Genomic DNA, 21141 nt, shown 5'->3' with positions numbered 1-21141 from the left:
TATAATTGTATTATCTTCATTTAATACAACGAAATACGTTAAACTGCCTGCACTAGCAAAACATTTATTGGTACTTAAACCCAGTTAAAAAACACACCTAAGACTCAACTTTCAAGCAAGTATTTGAGTAAATGGTTCGATTGTTTTAACCTTCAATGATTTCTTAGATATTGCATTTGGTTATTGTAATTCTCTACCACATATTTTGGAATTCTGCTTAGCTTGGCATACGTTTCAGTTTTGGTTATCTAATGTATGTTATAGACCTTATGCACATGACGTCATTTCAGTAGGGCGCCCTCACCTAGAGGTCAAAAGGAGGTTGTTCATTGGCCAATCCTGTGCGCCTCGCGTACTAATCTGTGCGTTTCGAAGTTGTTTCGTCACCGTTTTTATACTAAGATGGGCGCTGGATGACGTCAATGCAGAAAGTCTGTTGTCTGTATTTAGCGCCATGATGGATTTGTGCGCTTTATAAGTTTTCATTCTTTCATTTTTTGTTTACTATACTTTGCCTTTAACTTATCGTCCTTGACAACTGAACTATGACAATTTTATTTGACCTGTTCAGCAGGATGAGTTAATGATTAACAGTGAGAGAAAAAAATCAAGGAAGTAAACAAAACTTTGAATCGACTTTCTTTCGTTTTCTGCAAATCAACAGGGAAATCCTATGGTATCATTCAAAAGCAAAGTACAATAGCAACTATTTCCTGCAAACAGGTAAACAGCCACAGAGTGCACTTTGGACCAAAACGAGCTGTGAGGTCTGAAAATGCAATAAGGGCTGGTGTACACCAACGCTGTTAACTTTGCCCAATAATTCGCCAAATTGCAAATTAAATGAACGTGTTGGTGTACATGGTGGGTACGTTGGTGTACACGGGAGGCCTGAGGTGTGTAAATTTACTTAACATTATAAAGGAACGTTTTGGGCTGATATACCTGGCCAAAAAAACCAATATTAATACCGTCGGGCAAGCTTAATTTGGTTTTTAAATTAATTCAAATCAACATTTATTTCATATAATTATACAGTACGTGTACTACTCTAAAAAGTATAATATATACAAAGTACATTAGGTACAAAATATTTAAATAATAAAGCAAAATAATAAGCACATAAAATGGAGGGGAAGACTTAATCTATGCAGCTAACAAAAAAAACATATCCGTACATTGTATTTATCCTTTTAAGAATTTGTTTTTACTTAACTCATAAATAGAACTGATGCTATACGTCCTAGTTTTTCCTTCTGAAACTAACTTCTGTCGGTGTTTTTCTTATCTCAATGATTGTCGCAAACATACCCTATAGTAATAAGGGCATAAAAGCTATACATGTACATATTTTACATACAATTTGTCCGTTTTACAATGTACAAGTAGGTATCTAGCATGAAACGCTACCTAAGCGAACGTATGACTTATAATATGACGTACATGTATAACGTTTGCTGCACTGAGGTTGCCTTGGTAAAGTAACTGGCCCTATTAAACTCCATTCATCAATGGCTCCGATGAATGACAGACGATCTGCCCATTGCATGCATTGTCCGGAGCTTTACACCGGCGATTGCACAATTACACTGTTTGGTATTTACTCGAATAAATGGCAATATGGGCCCCAGAATGAGGACTTTACGTTAGGAGCAATCAGAAAAACTTGCTGAGAGGGGTGCATCGCAGGGCAGGAGAAGGAAAAACAAAATGTTTATTTCTGACTTATCACTTGTGTTTGAAAATACATGAACAAAATACATACATGAACAAAATATTTTGTTGTAATCTAAAGCTAATAACTTGTTCATTAGTGTTAAATAATTGTAAGTGTTTTTGGTATTTTGTTACGAAACTATTTCTTTTATAAGCAAACACTATGACCACAATACTTAACAATTCAAGAAAGAAGCACATTTTCTTCAAAGACCAAGTTTGAAAGATATTACCACCTTCAAGTTTGGTTTTACAGTGAACCAGCTTTAAATCACTTTTGTTTCCACATTTATACCTATAAATGAATGTAACTATTGAAGTTACATTCTGGCTTATTGTCAAGTGGACAATGTGCGCCGGGCAGATTGCAAGTTCCCAGTGCGTAAATCTACTTACGTTATACGTCATATTATAGGTCATCATAACATTCGCTTATAGGTAGCGCCAGTGTTTAGTCAAGCGGACAATGCATGCAATGTGCGCTGGGCAGATCGTTTGTCAATCGTCAATCCCAGAACCAGTAATGAATAGGAGCTTGGGCTGGTTACTTATCAAGGCAGTTTCAGTGCAGCTTACGTTATACGTCTTATTATAAGTCATACGTTCGCTTAGGTAGCGTTTCATGCTAGATACCTAGTACTACGGTATGTACAGTAAATAGCTGACAATACGTCAGGATATTTTTTACAAAAAGTAAACATTTGCTGGAAAGGTTTGTCACCCTATAGAACTTTATCGAAGTGCAGCCATCTTGAATATTCCCCATTGATATCAATGTAAGAAATCCGAGGCTTGAAATAGTCTGGTTCCTATTTGCATAATGATTGTTAGCATTCATTTTTGTTATTCGATACAATGAAAATGACAAAGATGGAGGAAGCATGAGACAAAGGTCTACAAAGAGCTATAAAAAGGTTCTGCGTATAAAGAATAGATTCTGAAGTCCCGAATCTCATTTCTGCTGGTATTTCTTCCCTATGATGTCCTCTTTATATAACGTATGGGATTAATATTGGTTAGTTGGTCTCTGATCTTCGACTGTTTGAGCAAAGACCAGTCAGAACAAAATAATGAACACTGTTTATTACGGCTCCAGGTATAACCCTTTCACACCGATGTGTCAGCACTGCACAGTATAGTTGGTACTTTCTTGTGAAATCACAGGCATATAAGGTGGGATTCGAACCCACGACCTTTCCAGAGCAGTGTCTTACCAACTAGACCACGGAGGCTGCACGGTTATGTCACTCAAGTTCAATGTACAGTTATATGATTTCAGTTCAATATCAAATGTCTCCCATGCCTTCCTCTTTCTGCCATGTTTTTCAACCATTCTTCATGGTTGAGATACTCTTTAAATTCAATAAACCTACCTTACCCACGTAAAATGAGTTTTCTACTATTGATATACACAGTGCTTCTTTATACACAAAGCAATCCTTGCTGCACGAACCTTCAGTTATGATTGATGCAGACCTATCACAAATCTAAATTTTCTAATCGGGTTGCAAAGCGATCATTATATCTTTTGTTATCTTTGGCGTTCAAACTGGATTGAACCTTTGAAAAACTCAATGGAATATTTGAAAAACGTTTCCGCAAGACTGCATTTTCTAATCGGGTTGCAAAGGGGTCATTGTGTTCTGTTATTGTCTTTGGCGTTGAAACTGAATTGAACCTTTGAAAAACTCAATGGTGTCTCTGAAAACGTATGAAATGCTGTGAATATACGATTTTGTTTAATTAAAAAGTCATTGAATGCGTATTGCTGACCCATATTATGGAATACATGTACATGCACTAAGTTAGTTTATGTTCCTCAATGTAATGCGAACCTAATGCCTACGAAATGACCTACTTTCGGCACCAGGAACAACGTTCACTGACTCATTTTGACAACAACAGGAACATAATGTTCCTAGTGTTCATTCAAATACTGGTGGCACCGGGTACTTCCTCAAGGATGCACGTAGGTGTATAGTGACGCTCGTATGACGTTGTGATAATTCAAATACTGATGGCATTTGGTACTTCCTTAGGGTGCAGGTAAGTGTATGGAGACGCTCGGGTGACGTTGCGTTCATCGATGACGTCACCAGCATGAATCAACTCCTTCCTAAAACTAGAGAACAACAAAAGGAAAAATCCTTGAACAAAATGAAAGTCGTCCAGAGAAAATTAAATTAACATGAACAGAAAAGTACATCTTTTTTTAACCGTTCGATTGACTGAATCCCATATAAAACTACCATTTGAGCATTGTATTTCGATGGGTGGTCACGTTTTTGAGAGAATCGCCGAAAATCTGGAGCGAGTTTGTCCCGCGCAGAAAGAATAATCCCTAGGAGAAGTAAACAATCTGAGTCTCGGATTGAATTTTGGGGCATGAAAACTATTGTTTTCATAACGACATTACTTTTTTGCCACTAATTGTTTAAGTGATAACCAAACTTATAAATTCCATTTAAACAAAATGCAAAGATCTAATTTATTATACTTGTAAAAGTACTGGTATTTGTTATTGAACATTGTAAATTCGTGTACATGTACAGTATTTAATTCCAACATGAGAACAAATCCCTAAATTATACAAACAAAGGGGACGGATATTAAACACAAATGTATAATTCTCCAAGTACGAACACAAAAAACACTTTGTTTTTATAGAATTGTTAGCTGTATTTTATTTTTCTCCTTTACCTTTCCACAGCCTTCTTCCCGACGTCATCAAACTGGTACTCGACCTCAAAGTCACCCAAACCATTGGTTCCCCTATCACTTAGGATCTTGGTTACCACCATGATGCTTATTGTTTTCTCTTTATTGGGTAAACAGTTGACGATATCTTGCTCTGTGCGTGGGCTCTAAGAAAAATAATAAAATCACAAGAAATTATTATTGGTTTTAATAATTATTTGGATATTTTTTTGTACGACAAAAAAAACCTCCATAAATATACCTTAAACTTTCACGGTTTGAAGATAATGATGGTAGAAAGCTTCACTTAAAATATTAATTCATGACGTGATATAGTTTTTGAGGACTCGATGAGTACAACAGTTTTGTTCACGAAAATAATATTTCGAAAACTATTCCAGCAAGTAGGCAAGTAGACCCCCAAACAGAACATTGCTTTGTAGTTTTCACTTGTATTCCCTCAAAAACCTGATGACTTATGAAGCCGATACTTCTACAGGTAAATTATGTACATACATCTTCATTCACAGTGAGTAAGGAATCATGGCCCCCAAAAATGATCTACAAAAGGTTTAACAAGTTTGCAGAAAATGGCACTTAAATAGTGGAATAACCAATCAGTTATTTTGTTCGTTGGGCTTATCAAGCGGGGAAGAGCTTCAAACTTATCACAAACCTTATCTTTTGGCGGTTCAGCATCCCGCATTATTGAGGGATAATTTGGCGGGAAAGCGTATTCGTCATACTGTGAGAAATTGGCTGCCGCGTGAGCCACACTGCTCGTGTAGATGATGGCAGTCAAAGCTCCTATTAACTCAGCATTAGTTGCGAACTTGCCATTGCCATGAACTCCCTGTTCAAAAAGAAAAAAAGAATGAAAATTTACAATTTGTAATAGGGACTTATATTTCTGAATGGTGTTTGTATTATGATTCTGCCACCCCCCCCCCGATAAAATAAGGCAAATACAATGTACATATACTGTGTATATTTTCATCCGAAAATTCCCTTTTTTAAAGGCACTGGACACGTTTGGTAATTGTCAAAGACCAGCATTCTTACTTGGTGTATCCCACGCCCAACATACGCATAAAATAACAAGTATGTGCAAATTTTGGCTCTATTGGTCATTGAATTTGCAAGAAAATAGTGAAAGAAAAACATCTTTGTTGCATTACTTTGTGTGCTTTCAGATGAATAATAAAAGGCTTCAGTACAAAAAATATGTGTTTCTCACAATGTTCTATACTATCAACAGCTCTCCATTGCTCGTTACCAAGTAAAGTTTCTATGGTAACATATATTTTGAGTAAATACCAATAGTGTCCAGTGCCTTTAAGCAACCCCCCTTTAACGTGTTTACTATATTGGGGACATCGTCTACCTCCCACGGGGGCACAAAGTCTCCTAAAAGTGTTACACCAGACAATATCGAACCAAGCTTTATATTAGGAAGATTTTCCCTGCCACAGTGAAACTGAAATTGTGTGTTCGATTAACGATCATACTTAAAGGAGTATCTTTAACAAGAATACATAAAAATAGTGCTGTTGAGGAAAAATGTCTGATTTCTGCCTCGTGCATGTCGGATTTACATATTATGAATGTACACACAAAATGCCTACCTGGATACCAGCTCCTCCTTCAGTTGATGGCTTTGATAGTATTTCAGCGAGCTCTTGGATTTCTTCGTCATCTCGAAGCTTTTCAGAATCATCTGCAATTTTCAAATACATCAAATTGATCTTTAAAATAAATATATCTCAAGTACAAGTTTCATCAGCTAGATTTTGAAACGTAACCGTTTATCTAACTGGCACCCGAACAAAGATATTGACCAATAGGGAGACTATCAACATAGAACTGGATAGCTCAGTTTCAAACTCAAAACCATTTATCTAAAGGTTGGATGATTGTACATGTATAATATTTTCCCCCAAAGCATCTTACAAACGTGTTCACAATTTTGCCCGAAGCCATCAGATTACTACACTAAACTTAAACAATTTGAAAAATAGTTGGAAAGTCGTCAAAATCAGAAATGAAGAATAAAAATTTACCATAGTTTCCATTGACAACTTCAGACACGTATTTCTCGATGATCTCAAACAGAAGAAGTGCATCGTCCCGGAAGTAATACTTTGGCAGTACTTCCGGGTCATCGACCCCGCGCATATTGAGGTCAGTGGGAAGTGTGCCCTCAACATTGAGACGCCATTTTGTCGCTGTCCTTGCAATGATGTCGAACATTCCAATGCGACCAATGCCCATGCACTGGTCGACCCAACCGTCCTCCGATACAAGCTTCGCCAAGGCGCGACTATAGGTTCACAAAAACACAGGAATATTAGACAAACATTTAGCAAAATTATACAAAACTCTTTTCAATTTCAAATCCCGGATACACATTTCAAATTCAAAACCAGATACATGTACCCATTTCAAAATTAAGTTCGGATACATAATTCAAATTCAAAACCAGATACACATTTGCGACAATCGGCAAATAATTGAATAAAAAAAGTCAACAAAATATAAAGCTCTAGCTTTTGGGTTAATGTGTGTTGTTCTAAAATGAGGTGATGTGTGCACCATTGTGTAATTCTCTTTTGTAGTGTTGGTTCTGAAAAAAGGGTGGTTGACAACTCCATATTTATACCGAAACTATAGACTGCTGGCAGCGAAGAAGTGATGCAACATTTGCATCTTGCAGTCGGGTAGATTTTCAACCAGAGATATTAGAACTACATGTACATGTACATGAATCAGGGAGATTTTCAAAATGTCTGATTAGAACATGGAAGGTTTGATCTATTCTGCAGAATCAAGTTGGCAGATAAGCCGACACATCCATAATTTGTTTTATTCTGTGAAGGGACTATACGGTCCCTACTTTCCAGTACAGGCCTTTTTCTGTTGTCCCTCACCCTTTTTTTTTGGGGGGGGGGGGTGGGGGAGGGGGACTCAAACGTATCTTTTACTTGTCGTGGGGCACCCGGGGAACTGGAAACTTGTGGAAAAGTTCCTCCAGCCCAATCTTTTTATTAATCCATAAAGAAGATTGAGAACTTACTAATTAATGGCAATCAGGTACAGAAAATGCGGCGCCAATAACCGAAAGATTGGATGAGATGGGGAGAGGCAACGATGCGTTGCCACGGCAACGGATTCTATAATGAGATGGGTAAATCCAAGATGAGTCGCTGATTGGTGGAAAGATGCATCGGCGTTGTTGAACCACAACTTGGCAAGGAGCCAAGTATACTCTGGATCAGTCGGAAGGAATACCTATAGAAGGGAATAGGAGAGTTTGTACTGTATTTATTCCAATATGTCAACAGAGGGCGTCTTAATAAACAAGATTTGCATTTAATTGAGTATTTTCTACTGGCCGCCATCGCTGAGGTCAAAAATTGGAAACATACACACTTAATATATGCAAAACTTTCAGCCAATGGAAGGTCAGCCTTTGAGGGCGCTGTTTGGGCTTTTGACGTTGTCAGTGGAAAGTGAGAATTGAACGAAAACTAGACTTACTGGATTATCTTCACAAGGATCTTGGAAGAGTTGGATTGCAACTGGGACCAGGTCATGTGACTTGTTGACGTAGAAGAGACCAAGCGGCGCACAGATCTGAAAGAAGAGGTTTACATAATGACAAGAGGAGTTATTCAATTCAACTCAACGTTTCTTTCCATTATGGAAAATGTACATAGTCATGAGCAAGAATGAATAAAATGTATAGCAACTACTTGACAGTAAGGCCTATATGAGTCACAATAAAGCAGAGACAAAATATGAAGGCACAGGAGAAAGGGCTGTTGCCAGCTTGTGGGAGTTTGCCGAGTTCCCTTGACGGGAAGATAATTGAGAGAGATAGAACAATAATTTGTCAACAAATGCCTTCTATAAAAAAACCATAGTGGGCTTTTGAACATTGACGAACATTGTCAAACTTAGCACATGTTCTTGTTCTGAGATGCAATGAACTTGCAAATGAAGTCCACATCGGTAAAGGAACACGTTGCCTTTGATCGGTCGAGTTGGTCTTTGAAAAGCGTTTGTAACCGTTTGTTATAAAATGCATATGTTTAGAAAGATATTTTAAAAGTAGAATATAACGATCCACACAAGTATCACTCGAAATTGCGTTGTTTCCCTTTTACCTCGTCGACTAACATGGTGGGCCATTTATGAGAGTTACATTTTTGACTCCCGTATATTATGGCCGACCGTGTTAGTTCACAAAAAACAAGAAAAACCGTGCAATTTCGAGGCAAATGTGTGTGGATCATTGTATTCTACTTTTAAAACATCTTTCTAACCATATTATGCATTTTATAACAAATGGTTATAAACGTTTTTCAAAGACCAACTCGACCGATCCAAGGCAACGTTTCCCTTTAATAACTTATAATTAATGTACCTTTCTATCGTAACTGCATTTGAGATCTTTCAATATCGAGTAGTTCATGATAAAGAGTTTCTTGCATTCCATGGCCTCTTGTAACGTCATATCATCTATAAGTGGTTTTATCATGTCATCGGTAATAGCAAAGCTGTGGGAAAATTAGAGCTAGATATTAGAATTGAGATTAGATTATATTTTTGATTAGACCAGAACAGCAACAGAGAGGGCGCACTTTCATTTTCCTTACGGAGTGACTAATTAAATACACAAAAAAAACATCATGATCTACGACATATGGTTGCAGATATTTTACTCTTGGCCATAACTTTGGTCAAGGAAACAAACACACGCGCTTTAACGATTGCCAATGTTCCAAAACGCACAGTCTAGGCCCAATTTCATAGAGCTGCTTAGGCACAAAAATAAGCTTAGCAAATCAATCAGTTTGCTAGCCAGAATAAGATGACCAGTTAAAATACCACTCCGAGTTCACATGTACGATTTGTGACTGGTATCCCGATTGTTATTGCTAAATGCTAAGCAGGGATTTTTTAAGCAGTATGTGCTGCTTGAGCAGGTCTATGAAATTGCTGATTTCGTGTCCGGAAGGTAAGTTTTAGGAAACATTATTCATATAGATAAAGAAACAGGTTTTTTTGAGATAATGTACTTACTTGTCCGGGATTTCTGTACAAAGTCTGATTTGAGTTGGGTTACAACTGACCAACCTCTGAGAGCCAAACTCCAGATCAGATCGCCAGTTATTCATTCCCTAAAAGAAAAACATTAAAATTTTAAGTACACTTGTGCTGGTAATTGTTCTCCAAACGAAAGTCTTTTTTTTTAAATGACAATGTCTTTTTTTCAGAAATGCAGACTTTGTCATGATTTATATTGTGTTATTTTTTTAACCCTTAGTGCGCAAGTTAACTTGCTACTCAAGCATTTTTTATTTACTCTTGAGTATAAAATTAATTTAGTTGAAACCTCTGTTTCACATGACCTCTTAAAAATACCTCTGCGAATGGGCAAGGTCGTCTACCCGCTGGATTTTTACAACATAGGCTGGTCCGCTGCCTCAGGGGATTTCCCCATTGTCTCGTACACAAACGAGTCTTAAAATGTCCTGCAGCACAATCATTGCTTGACACCCCTGACCCAAACCCGTGCATGGGTCTGCCCCTGGAATGGTGTAAAACAATTTTCTATACCATCTGGAAGACTGTGTGATTAATGTCAGTAAGTTTAAGATGCATTCAATTGACTTACATAAGGAACTGGAAGATGTTTATTGTAAACCTTCCCGATGTCTTCAAGAGTTTTCCATTCATCAGTCTGCAAGTTAATGAGTTTACTCTGAAGCAACAACCCGGCTTTGTTCTTCACTATGTCCCACTGCGAAAAGCAAACAAAAAATTACAATAGACTCATAAGGATCAATCTGACCCAGAGTGTGTCTACTGACCCACATTGGCAAAACTAAAGGAAAAGTTTCCGTATCCTGCCACCACTTTTTCATTCGTTAAATTTCCCTAAATTACCATTTTGTTAAACAACATATCCTTTTTTGTAAACATGTGTGAGTGGTGGCAGGGTTCGGAAAGTTTGCCAAACTAAAGACTGTTAAAATAGATGCATTACATAATCATGGTACAAATCTTATCTGACAACCTTGAACCTAAAAATAACTTACCTTGTAATCATCTGAGAACGATTCGTCCTCTGGGAAATTTTTCACCTTGAAGAACAAAACACAAAGACAAAGAGTATTGATAAAATATAATGATTATGAAAATGTAGAAATTTAACATGACCGTCAGTAAATTCAACACAACCATCAGCCACAACTGCTCCTTTTTGGGTCAGTCGAGAATTTATTTAATACTTTCTACCTTCGTATAGAATTCATTGATTGTGAATAGACCAAGCCATTCTGTGATAGATTAGCCTTGTTGCAAGACGTTGTTGATTAGTATCACTCAACCATCGCGATGTGTACAGTATTGAGTGTATGTACACATAGGGTCTATGGTATCAAATCAACACGAACGACTTGCACCAAGACTGTGCTAGACACACACTTGTAGTGTACAAAATGTAGTTACACTAGGTAAACAGATAACACATAACTGTCAAAGCAAAACCTGTAAAAAGTTGTTTGGATTTGAAGGGTTAAAAAAATGCTTCTTACTTGTTGTTTAGATTGAAAATGTAAAAGAAAATATGACTTACTTGTGGAATCAACCCCTCTGCCTTGCATTCTAGTTCATAAAGTTTCTTCTTCTCAGCTAATTCCTTTTTTCGGTCATCTTTTCTTTCATCACACTGAGGAAGGACGCAGTCATTGCGTCCAAATACACGTTTCTTATCAGCTGGTATCCAACGGTGGATTGGGAAGACTGAACTGTCTCCACTTGTCTCTGGAACAACCTAGAAAGCGGGAAGCAAGATTCAAAAATGATGATTTATTATGTTTTCTGATGACAAATCACTGATACTATTCGCGATTGGTCATTTATCCCTAAGTGGCAGGTACGAAGTGTCTTTAAAGAAGGTATACATGTACTTGCAACAATGTACGAGGTTTCCAAAGTCAATTCGTTCCAAAGTCAAGTCATAAACGTTTTCTTTTTTATATTCTGTTCATTTATATGGTAGGACAACTCTCTCATCTTCTCATTTTATTGACTACATGTACACTGTAAAATGTACATTTTTACATTTAAAAAAACATGTACAGTTTCAATGTTTTTGTATTGCAACATTCTACATGTAGTCATTTGGCCTGTGGTCTACGAGTGGAAAATGAGAGCACACTTATTTAATTCCTTATTTACAGCATGTTTAGGTAGGTCACAGGTTAATTTGTTTCTTCATTCGAGGAAAGGACTTGTCACTTACCTCAACTCGTTCCAGAAACCAACTATCTCCAAGTCCAGTCGAGTTTCTCCAAACTTCAAGTTTGGAGACTAGCCCGAAGTTGGGAAGATTGGTCACCGGGTAACGACCGAGGCTCCCCCGTTCAGTGTCGTCTTTCCACCGGCAGTCCAGCAGGATGTCTCTGGACCTTACTCCGTCCTCGTTGTACAACGCGACGTAAACATCAGCGTTGGTCCCAGCCCCCTTATAGTCTCCAGTTTTGACTAGAATTACGAAATCTGGGGGTGCACTAGTGCCTGATACACAAGCATTACCCATACCTGTATTTCGTGTAGTCTATCCGTATACTGATTAAAGAATCTAATATTGACAAAATTTTCAAGCTCGCCAACTCAACTTTTAAATGTCACTAGATGACCTTCTTTTGTGCACATTGGAGATTGAAGTGTTATACTTTCTCAAAGTTTGCCAACAAATTCTCAGATCAACAACGTTCGTCAAGGCTTGCAAAAACTCTCTCCAGTAAACCAGGAATCTGTCCATATATTTTACTCGAAAAATAACTACACCCCAAATCGAAACCGTTTAGAGGCCTTACCAATGACACATGTAGAATGTTTACATCGGTTTCCCTTAGTGATGTGTATTCGGTACGCCCCATTGCGTTTATGCTGTGGGCTTTTATTGATCAACCATTGTCAACGACTAGCAAACAACAATGAGTGGATTGTTGACCTTAATAGCCTAAGTAGAGGGTTTTACGTGGGTTGAATCTGTATCGTGTGACCCTATCCTGTACTGGTCTTCGATCCTATCGAGTGTCTCCGATCCATAGCCCTCAAAGCGATGGTCACTTCGTATCATAGAGCTAACCCCCCCCCCCCCCCTTCGTACCCAAGTAATTTCGTACCCAAAATTGTCGTGCCCAAAATTGTCGATTTTATTTCACAGTAATTAAAAACGACTTGCAGGAAGATCAGAATAATATTCCTCACATATTTCTTTCATTATTTTCTTGCAACTTCGATGACGAATTGAGCCAAAATTTCCGAAGGTTTGTTTAGTGAAAATACTGGTCTTCACAAAGAGTTAGGACTAGTCCGTACAACTTAAGGCTGTGTCCTAAGTAAGGACGAGTGTGTACTCGTCCTGACTCGATATGAGACTAGTCTTAAAGACACTGGACACTATTAAACACATATTGACTGGCAATGAGGTAACTAGTGTACGTCTATTCCCCAAAGGAATTTGAGTGACCAGTAGAGGGACCTATTTAGGCCTCTCTTCTGGTCACTCACAGGCCCGAGGGGAATAGACGTATGCTAGTTACCGAATTATGCCAGTCAATATGTGTTTTATAGCACAGATGTGAAATAAGAACAGAAATCTGGAAAAGAAAAGAAGTTTTGCAGTTGCTGTTCACGGTTCAAGTCAAGAGAGGGTGCTGTAACCGGGCACTATTTTCAAAGACTATTGCCCGCTCGAGAACTAGTTCCCGCAAAACACGCGCGCGCGATCACTAGACTATAATTATCAGTTTCAACCCACGTGACCGTGTTTCAGCCAACCAGAATACAAAAAAAGCAAGAGGTGTATTATAATGATAATTATAACACCCCTTACAAATATTCTGCATTTTATTGGTTTAGAGCTTCAGTTACTGTACCCAGACGTCTTTTTACCCACCTCGAACCCAATCAGTTTAGCATCTGTGTACCTGAAACGCGTACGAACGTACAGGTACGAGGATGATAGTCTGTTGGGGTTTTATAAAACAAATATTGACTGCTTTTACTCGTGCTGTGGTTAAAACTCCAATTCCCTCGGTGATCCCCGGACCGTTCCATTTTCTTTTGGCTGCGCCTCGGGAAAATAGAACGCTCCGGGGATCACCTCGGGAGTCATAGTTTTAACCATAGCACTCGAAGCAGTCAATATTTGTATTTATAACACCCTTTGCAAGTATTCTGCCTGCTCATTGGTTTAGAGCGCGTCACATGACATGTCTTAGTTTTGCTAGACGACGGCCGTGTGATAGTGCGTCGGTTTGCCATGCGCTAGTCCGAAGACTAGCTCACGGCGTGCAGTACCCAGACGTCCGTTGCGTGTACGAGGATGATAAATTAATAGTCTGTAACCATTTCGGATTGCACGACACTACATGCAGCACAGTAAAAGTGTTTGCAATCTGTATTCGCGTCGTCCGTGGATTGTAGCATTCAGGTCTGTAACTTAATAATAATAGTACAGTATTTAGAAATATTTGGGGTGTTATAAAACAAATATTGACTGCTTTTACTCGTGCAATGGTTAAAAACTATGACTCCCTCGGTGATACCCGTAGCGTTCTATTTTCCCTCGGCTTCGCCTCGGGAAAATAGAACGCTCCCGGGGATCACCTCGGGAGTCATAGTTTTAACCATAGCACTCGAAGCAGTCAATATTTGTATACTATCAACCTCTCCCCATTACCAATAGTGTCCACTGCCTTTAAACTCTTTTTGGAATCCACCCCAGTGCATTTAAAGACATATTCAATCTCGAAATGACAAACAAATACTACACCTTATCTTTTGGTGGTTCGCAATCCCTCATTTGTGAAGGATAATTTGGCGGGAAAGCGTATTCGTCATACTGTGAGAAATTGGCTGCTGCGTGAGCCACACTGCTCGTGTAGATGATGGCAGTCAAAGCTCCTATTAACTCAGCATTAGTTGCGAACTTGCCATTGCCATGAACTCCCTGTTCAAAACAAAAAGCATTCTTCGTTAGTTGATATGCTAAAGCTTTTCAAAGCTTGACAAAAAAAAAATCTGCCCAGTGACTCGTTTTTTTCATTTATGTACGAGAAAACGCCCTCTGTTGATATTCATTGTCACAAGTCCCAGTCATCAGCATTGATAGTGGTCTACTTGTGGCGGTTTCAGTCTTCCGCCGTGTACAGTTTTCCGGGACTCAGTACAGCACTAACAATGACTACTTTCGCTTGCTGTGCGCAGGCCTCGCATGACGTAATGTTACCGTATTTGGTCATTCGGATAACTGAGAACGGCGGAAAGTTGAAACCGCCACACCTGGTGCTCTCCGTCTAAAATAATCTCATGTCAGTAAATCGAGATAAAGTAAGGGAAATCTAAAACTAGAGTCGTTACCTTGATTCCACAATCTCCTTCCCCTTGACTCCTGCTGAGGATTTCCGCAAAGTCTTGAATCTCATCATCCACAAGGAGCTTTTCAAGGGTGTCTGTGGGGGAGTTATGGATTTTTTTGTTTTTTCCACGATCTAAAATATCGTAAAATATATACATCTATTGCCATGCTTCTCCGAAAAATATAAAAGTGCATGGAGCTACGGAGTCGATCACACACAAAGCCAAACAAAACATTACGTAGCAATCAGGATAAATAGAGTAAAAAATAGGATACACGGGCTGTTTTAATAAGGAGAAGCTTGTACAAAAAAAACCCCACACAAACAAACATGCAAATCAAATAGACAGACACGCAAACAAAGGGACTGACGAACATACATGACAGCTACATGACATTGACTTTGCCATAACAGATATAATACAACCAATTCGCTCTGCGAGAGGATGGCAGAACAGTTCAAGCATACAAACGAAATATGCAAGAAGGATTAGAAGTGGATGTGATTGAATGAGTTAATTATGAAAAATGGTTATAAATCATGCCAACTTACCATAGTGGCCATCCACAACCTCTGTAACATATTTGCGTATTGCCTCATATAGCAAAATGGCGTCGTCCCTGAAGTAGTATTTTGGAAGCACTTCCGGGTCATCCACTCCTCGACTCCTGAGGTCAGCAGGCAGAGTGCCGTCGACATCCAGACGCCATTTTGGTGCAGCACGGGCAATAATAGCGAACATACCAATGCGGCCCACCGTGAGTGACTGGTCTACCCAACCGCCTTTGGATACTAGCTGCATGAGAGCAAGGCTACCAATGGAAAATGTCGGGCGGTAAAATGACGACCGACATTTTTATTTTAAATGTACTCTTTTTTTTTCTTGGACGCTTGGTGGCAGCAGACAATAGAAGATTGTTCTCGGTAATGTGAGCATGCTCAGAACTACGGCCCTTTTCGTAACCACGGCTTCGGCTTTGGATTCGGCTTCAGGCTCCGTCCTCTTGTCTGAAGCCATGAGCACGGACGCAAAGCACGTGCATCAATTTGTCAAAACAACCGCGGGGCCAAGCTAGTCTGAGCCAAATCCAAAGCCGAAGCCGTGGTTTCGAAAAGGGCCTACGTAACAGAACTTTACCTAGTAAGTCTGCTGCCACCTAGCGTTGCAAAGTCTCGTACTTAAAAACTATAACGTTGGTTTAATACACTTTTAGACTGAAGTTCACTGTGTGTGATTGAAACTATGGACACAATCATTTGCAGATGCCACTAGTTTCAATCGTTTATTGTGAATTTCAATCACAACTTTATTAAGAGATACACACCTTTTTTCCTACCGTCTTTGCATATGAAAGTCAACTCTTCAAAAATGTTTACCATCTGCCAAGACGTCTGCTGAGATTACAAATCGCTAATTATAACCAAGATGATTGTGGTTATAGCCTAGATGTATAAGCCATATGTATACATGATCATTACGTAAAAACCTATAGCATTCCAGATTCTCTATAGAACTTTTAAAGGAACACGTTGCCTTGGATCGGACGAGTTGGTCTACAAAAAGTGTCTGTAACCCTTTTTTATAAAATGCATATGGTTGGAAAGATGTTTTGAAAGTAGAATACAAATGATCCACACAAGTTTGCCTCGAAATTGCGTGGTTTTCCTTTTACTGTGCGAACTAACACGGTCGGCCATTTATGGGAGTCAAAATGTCGACTCCCATAAATGGCCGACGTGTTAGTCGACGAGGCAAAAGGAAAACCGTGCTTTAACAATTTTAAGCTGTAAATTTGAAAAATAACCAAATCTAAAAAAATGCATTTAAATGTGAACCTGTTCCATGTGCATTTTATAAAAAACGGTTACAAACGCTTTTCAAAGACCAACTCGACCGATCCAAGGCAACTTGTTCCTTTAAGGATTCTCTATAGAAATCGGCTTCCCTGTATCTGCAAAGGAAACAACAGCGCTAATTGTGTAATACATACAAGGGATCCGACTATTACTCCTAGCTTTTTGATGAACCGAGTGAATGTTAAACTGCCACCACTGAAGCCATGAGGCACCATATTGGGACTCCACTATAAACCAATGATCTTGTGAATAATGATAGTGGGTCAGGTCTTAAACTGCACTTTTTGTGTATAATACACACGTACATATTTAATAGTCTGGTGCAATGTAAGTTAAAGTGGCCTCACCTATTGATGGCGATCACATAAAGGAAGTGAGGAGCCAGCAATCGGAAGATGGGATGAGAGGGCGATAGTGATTGATGCGTTGCCACGGCAACGGACTCCATGATGAGATGGGTAAATCCAAGATGAGTCGCTGATTGGTGATAACATGCATCGGCGTTGTTGAACCACATCTTGGCAAGGAGCCAAGTATACTCTGGATCAGTCGGAAGGAACACCTAGATTCAAAATCAAGTTAACACTTTTTGTTTTATTTTAACCAGACGTCTTGGCCCAAAGTCATTGAGCATGTAATTAGCACAAAAACTTGCCAAGCACAGAAGAATATTGCTTAGCAAAAGCAGGTTACCCGCAAAAGTACCATACAGTTTTACAATGCTGCGACTGGTACACCACTCATTTCTACCTTAGCAAAACTATTTGCTAAGCAGAATTATCTAAAATTTATTAAATTTGGCCATGGTCTTTAGCAAGCTGACCCTCGGAATTTTCGGTTAAAGGCAGTGGACACTATTGGTAATTGTCAAAGACCAGTCTTTTCACTTGTTTGTATCTCAACATATGCATAAAGTAAACAAACCTGTGAAAATTTGAGCCCAATCGGTCATCGAACTTCCGAGATAATAATGAAAGAAAAAATACCCTTGTCACACTAAGTTGTGTGCGTTTAGATAGTTGATTTCGAGACCTCAAGTTCTAAAACTTGAGGTCTCGAAATCAAATTCGTGGAAAATTACTTCTCTCTCGAAAACTATGGCACTAAAGAGGGAGCCATTTCTCACAATCACAGATGCAAATTTAACATCTTTTAAAGTGTCATCATGACATCGAAAGTACACTGTTTATGACTCAAGAAGAGTTCAAATCAAAGATGTGTCTACTAAAAGAATCTCGAGGGAATTCCACTTTTTCAATATCATCTCCTTATGAAACGACTGACGAACTGAGTACGGCGAGTGACCCGAGGCTCATGCAGACATACCATGCCGTGGATCTTACCGGGTTATCGGCGGAAGGGTCCTGGTGCAACTGGATTGCTACGGGCATCAAGTCTTTATTATGGTTGACGAAGAACAAGGCTATCGGAGCGCAGATCTAGACAATCATTTTGATGCAGATCAAAACAAAACGGGGTGGAATATTAGTCTCAGTTAGATGGACATACACCCTTTAAAGACAGTAGACACTATTGGTAATTGTCAAAGACCAGTCTTCTCACCTGGTGTATCTAAACATATGCATGAAATAACAAACATGTGAAAAGTTTAGCTGAACTGGTCGTCGAAGTTGCGAGATATGAATGAAATAAAAAAACACCCTTGTTACACGAAGTTGTGTGCTTTCAGATGCTTGATTTCGAGACCTCAAATTTTAAACTTGAGGTCTCGAAATCAAATTCGTGGAAAACTACGTCATGGAAAAACTACTTCCTTCTCGAAAACTACGTCACTTCAGAGGGAGCCGTTTCTCACAATGCTTTATAATATCAACCTCTCCCCATTATTCATTGTCAAATGAGGTTTTATGCTGATAATTATACTGAGTAATTACCAATAGTGTCCACTGCCTTTAAAGGGTCTATGTAACTTTTGTAGGACAAAAAACACAATGTCCACAGATTTACACTAAACTTACACAGTTTGGAGAGATAGTAGAAAGCTTCCCTGAAAATATTACGTGCTGAGGTGCTGTAGTTTTTGGGGAATGAGTAAAACAATATCATGAAAATAATGTTCGTCTCCTGAGAAAAAAATTATTTTAATCATTTACAAACATATTTCCATGACATTGTTTTACTCATTTCTCAAAAACTATAGCACCTCAGTAAGTAATATTTGAAGGGAAGCTTTCCACTATCATTATCTTCAAACCCTGTAACTTTAATGTTAATCTATGGACATTTTGAAAGAGTACCCAAATCCTTTAAAGGGCCTGTATACGTTCTGCAACCCTTCTTTGTTAATGGCAATACAAACATGTTAGAAGCGCAGCAGCTTTTGATAGTATGAAGCAATTCGAGAAACGTTTCACTTCGAAGTAATGTGATTATGTAAAGAAAAAAAACATATACACATATAATAAGCTTGTATAACCCAAAATTTGAATCTGAGAAGCGTCACCGCGACAACGCTTCTCAGATGGTGTATTTCTTATTAGAATTATTCTTCCTAGTATATAACAGCTCCGGATGTTCGGTGATGTCTCAAAAACGCAACCACCTTTTGAAATACAATTTTCACAGGTAGTTTTTACTGCATCAAATCTAGACATTTTAAGGAACTCAACAATCGAACGTTCCAAAACATATGGTATAACTTGCCTTTAAATGAAATCGTGCAAAATTTGCATTCACAAATGAGCACGTAATCATTTTTTTTTGCTGTATACCTTTCGTCCAGAGCTGGTGGGAAGATCTTTTAGTATCTTGTAGTTCACGATAAAAAGCTTCTTTGAGTCCATCGCGTCTTGAATGCTGATATCTTCCATTACAGGCTTCAGCATTTCATCATCAACTGCAAGGCTGTAAAAGAAAATGAAGAACCGTTAAACAGTGTATTGAAAGTTAGTATAAATTAATGTTATGTGTTTAGTTAAAGGCAATGGACACTATTGGTAATTACTCAAAACCTTAGTTGGTAACGAGTAATGGTGATTTCCCATAACAAAATACCACTGACACCTTTCCCGTTTCTTTGAACCGAACTATGGTGCTTTATTGTTGGGGGAAAGTATGAAAACCAAATACATAGAAACAAACGCATTTATCATTTTACAATATTCGTCTATTAATTGGACCAATAACGGCACTTATGTGTTATTAAAAGCCCCATCTTCGGTCATTTCTAGCCATAAAAGCAATTAGACAGAGCAATTTACATTAAGATGTGATGTAAGTACCTGTGCCGTAGGAGGATTGCTTGGTTGCTACGAGCTTGACATCTCCTAGCAACGTAAGACTACACTTGTTTGATTTAGTATTATCGCGTTTTTTTTATTCCACTGGGCTTGGATGGCTCTACAGTGGATACACGCAGGTCAGTCATTCAGCTGGGTTTTTCCCCTTGAAATAAAAGGACAGGGTCCAATTTCGTAGAGCTGCTAAAAAAATGTTTCTTAACAATTCTCTGCTTAGCAGAAATGAGCAGGAAAACAGTCACAAATTGTACATGTGACATGGTATTTTGGCTGGTAACCCTGTTTCTGGTAAGCATTCTGGTAAGGTACAACAATCATGATTGTTCTGTAGGAGCATTTCATTTGATTATGTTAATCAGAATTACCTCTCCACGAACCAATCATCCTTCAACCCGGACGAATCTCTCCACAGCTCAATTTTTTCCACCCTTCCGAAATCCGCCAGGTTAGACACCGGGAACTCGTCAACGCGACCACTCTCCAGGTCATCTTTCCACCTGCAATCTAATGGAATAGACCGTGACATGACCCCGACGTCATTGTACAAGGCGATGAAGACATTTGCATTCGTGCCAGCTCCTTTAACGTCTCCCGTTTTCACGATGATTACGTAATCGCTTAAGAAGATCGACCGAAGTTTGGCCGCAACATTGTTTCCCATCACTGATCTTACTACAGTCTAACAAGAAAATGAAGTAAATCTTGAGTATAGAAGCCGATTAACAAAATAGAGTTTGGATGAGATTTAAAGCAAGTTGTGATGACTGATGAAGAATTTGTTGCTGTATATACAATTTCTTTGCAAGGCAAATGACGAATCAGTGTGAATACTGGCATTAACATTGATGTTGAAAATCGCTGGAAATGTGCGCCGGCTGTTTCATATAATGAATATAACACTAAGCAGCACTTGAAACAAATCCGGTTTGTTCTGTACGCTGACAATAACATACCCCCTACATATTATAGTTGGTCAGTATTGCAATGGTCGCTAAGAAACGCAACATCATTTTTGCTCTCTATTCGTCTTCATCGAAAGAAACATAGACCCGAAGATACTCTTGTAGAAAAGTAATAAAGAAATAGAGGGAAACCCCAAACAATCACAAGGGTCTGAACAACCAATCCACACAGTGCAAGGCTTCATCCCTAGATTTAAACGGGGTGCA

General features: G+C 38.7%; 2 protein-coding genes across 2 annotated transcripts; both read right to left on the bottom strand.

The window, feature by feature from the left end:
* Positions 1-547: 547 nt before the first annotated feature.
* On the bottom strand, positions 548-12242 carry LOC117300117 (arachidonate 5-lipoxygenase-like). Its single transcript, XM_033783817.1, has 13 exons — positions 11726-12242; positions 11057-11254; positions 10518-10562; positions 10094-10219; positions 9499-9596; positions 8840-8972; positions 7951-8046; positions 7487-7701; positions 6474-6733; positions 6039-6130; positions 5090-5266; positions 4417-4580; positions 548-3838 (listed from the first exon to the last, which is right to left on the bottom strand). Exons 1-13 carry the CDS (start codon positions 12020-12022, stop codon positions 3724-3726), a joined length of 2016 nt encoding a protein of 671 aa, XP_033639708.1. The 5' UTR covers positions 12023-12242; the 3' UTR covers positions 548-3723.
* Positions 12243-14263: 2021 nt separating this feature from the next.
* Positions 14264-20633, bottom strand: LOC117300200 (arachidonate 5-lipoxygenase-like). The gene is made up of 7 exons (XM_033783924.1): positions 20338-20633; positions 19445-19577; positions 18056-18151; positions 17060-17274; positions 15408-15667; positions 14857-14948; positions 14264-14446 (listed from the first exon to the last, which is right to left on the bottom strand). Exons 1-7 carry the CDS (start codon positions 20631-20633, stop codon positions 14264-14266), a joined length of 1275 nt encoding a protein of 424 aa, XP_033639815.1.
* Between the last annotated feature and the right edge of the window lie 508 nt (positions 20634-21141).

The sequence above is a fragment of the Asterias rubens genome, chromosome 15, assembly GCF_902459465.1.
Source record: "Asterias rubens chromosome 15, eAstRub1.3, whole genome shotgun sequence".
NCBI classification, from domain to species: Eukaryota; Metazoa; Echinodermata; class Asteroidea; order Forcipulatida; family Asteriidae; genus Asterias; species Asterias rubens.
Note: the sequence above shows the minus strand (reverse complement) of the source record. Positions and strands in the feature narration are given on the sequence as shown.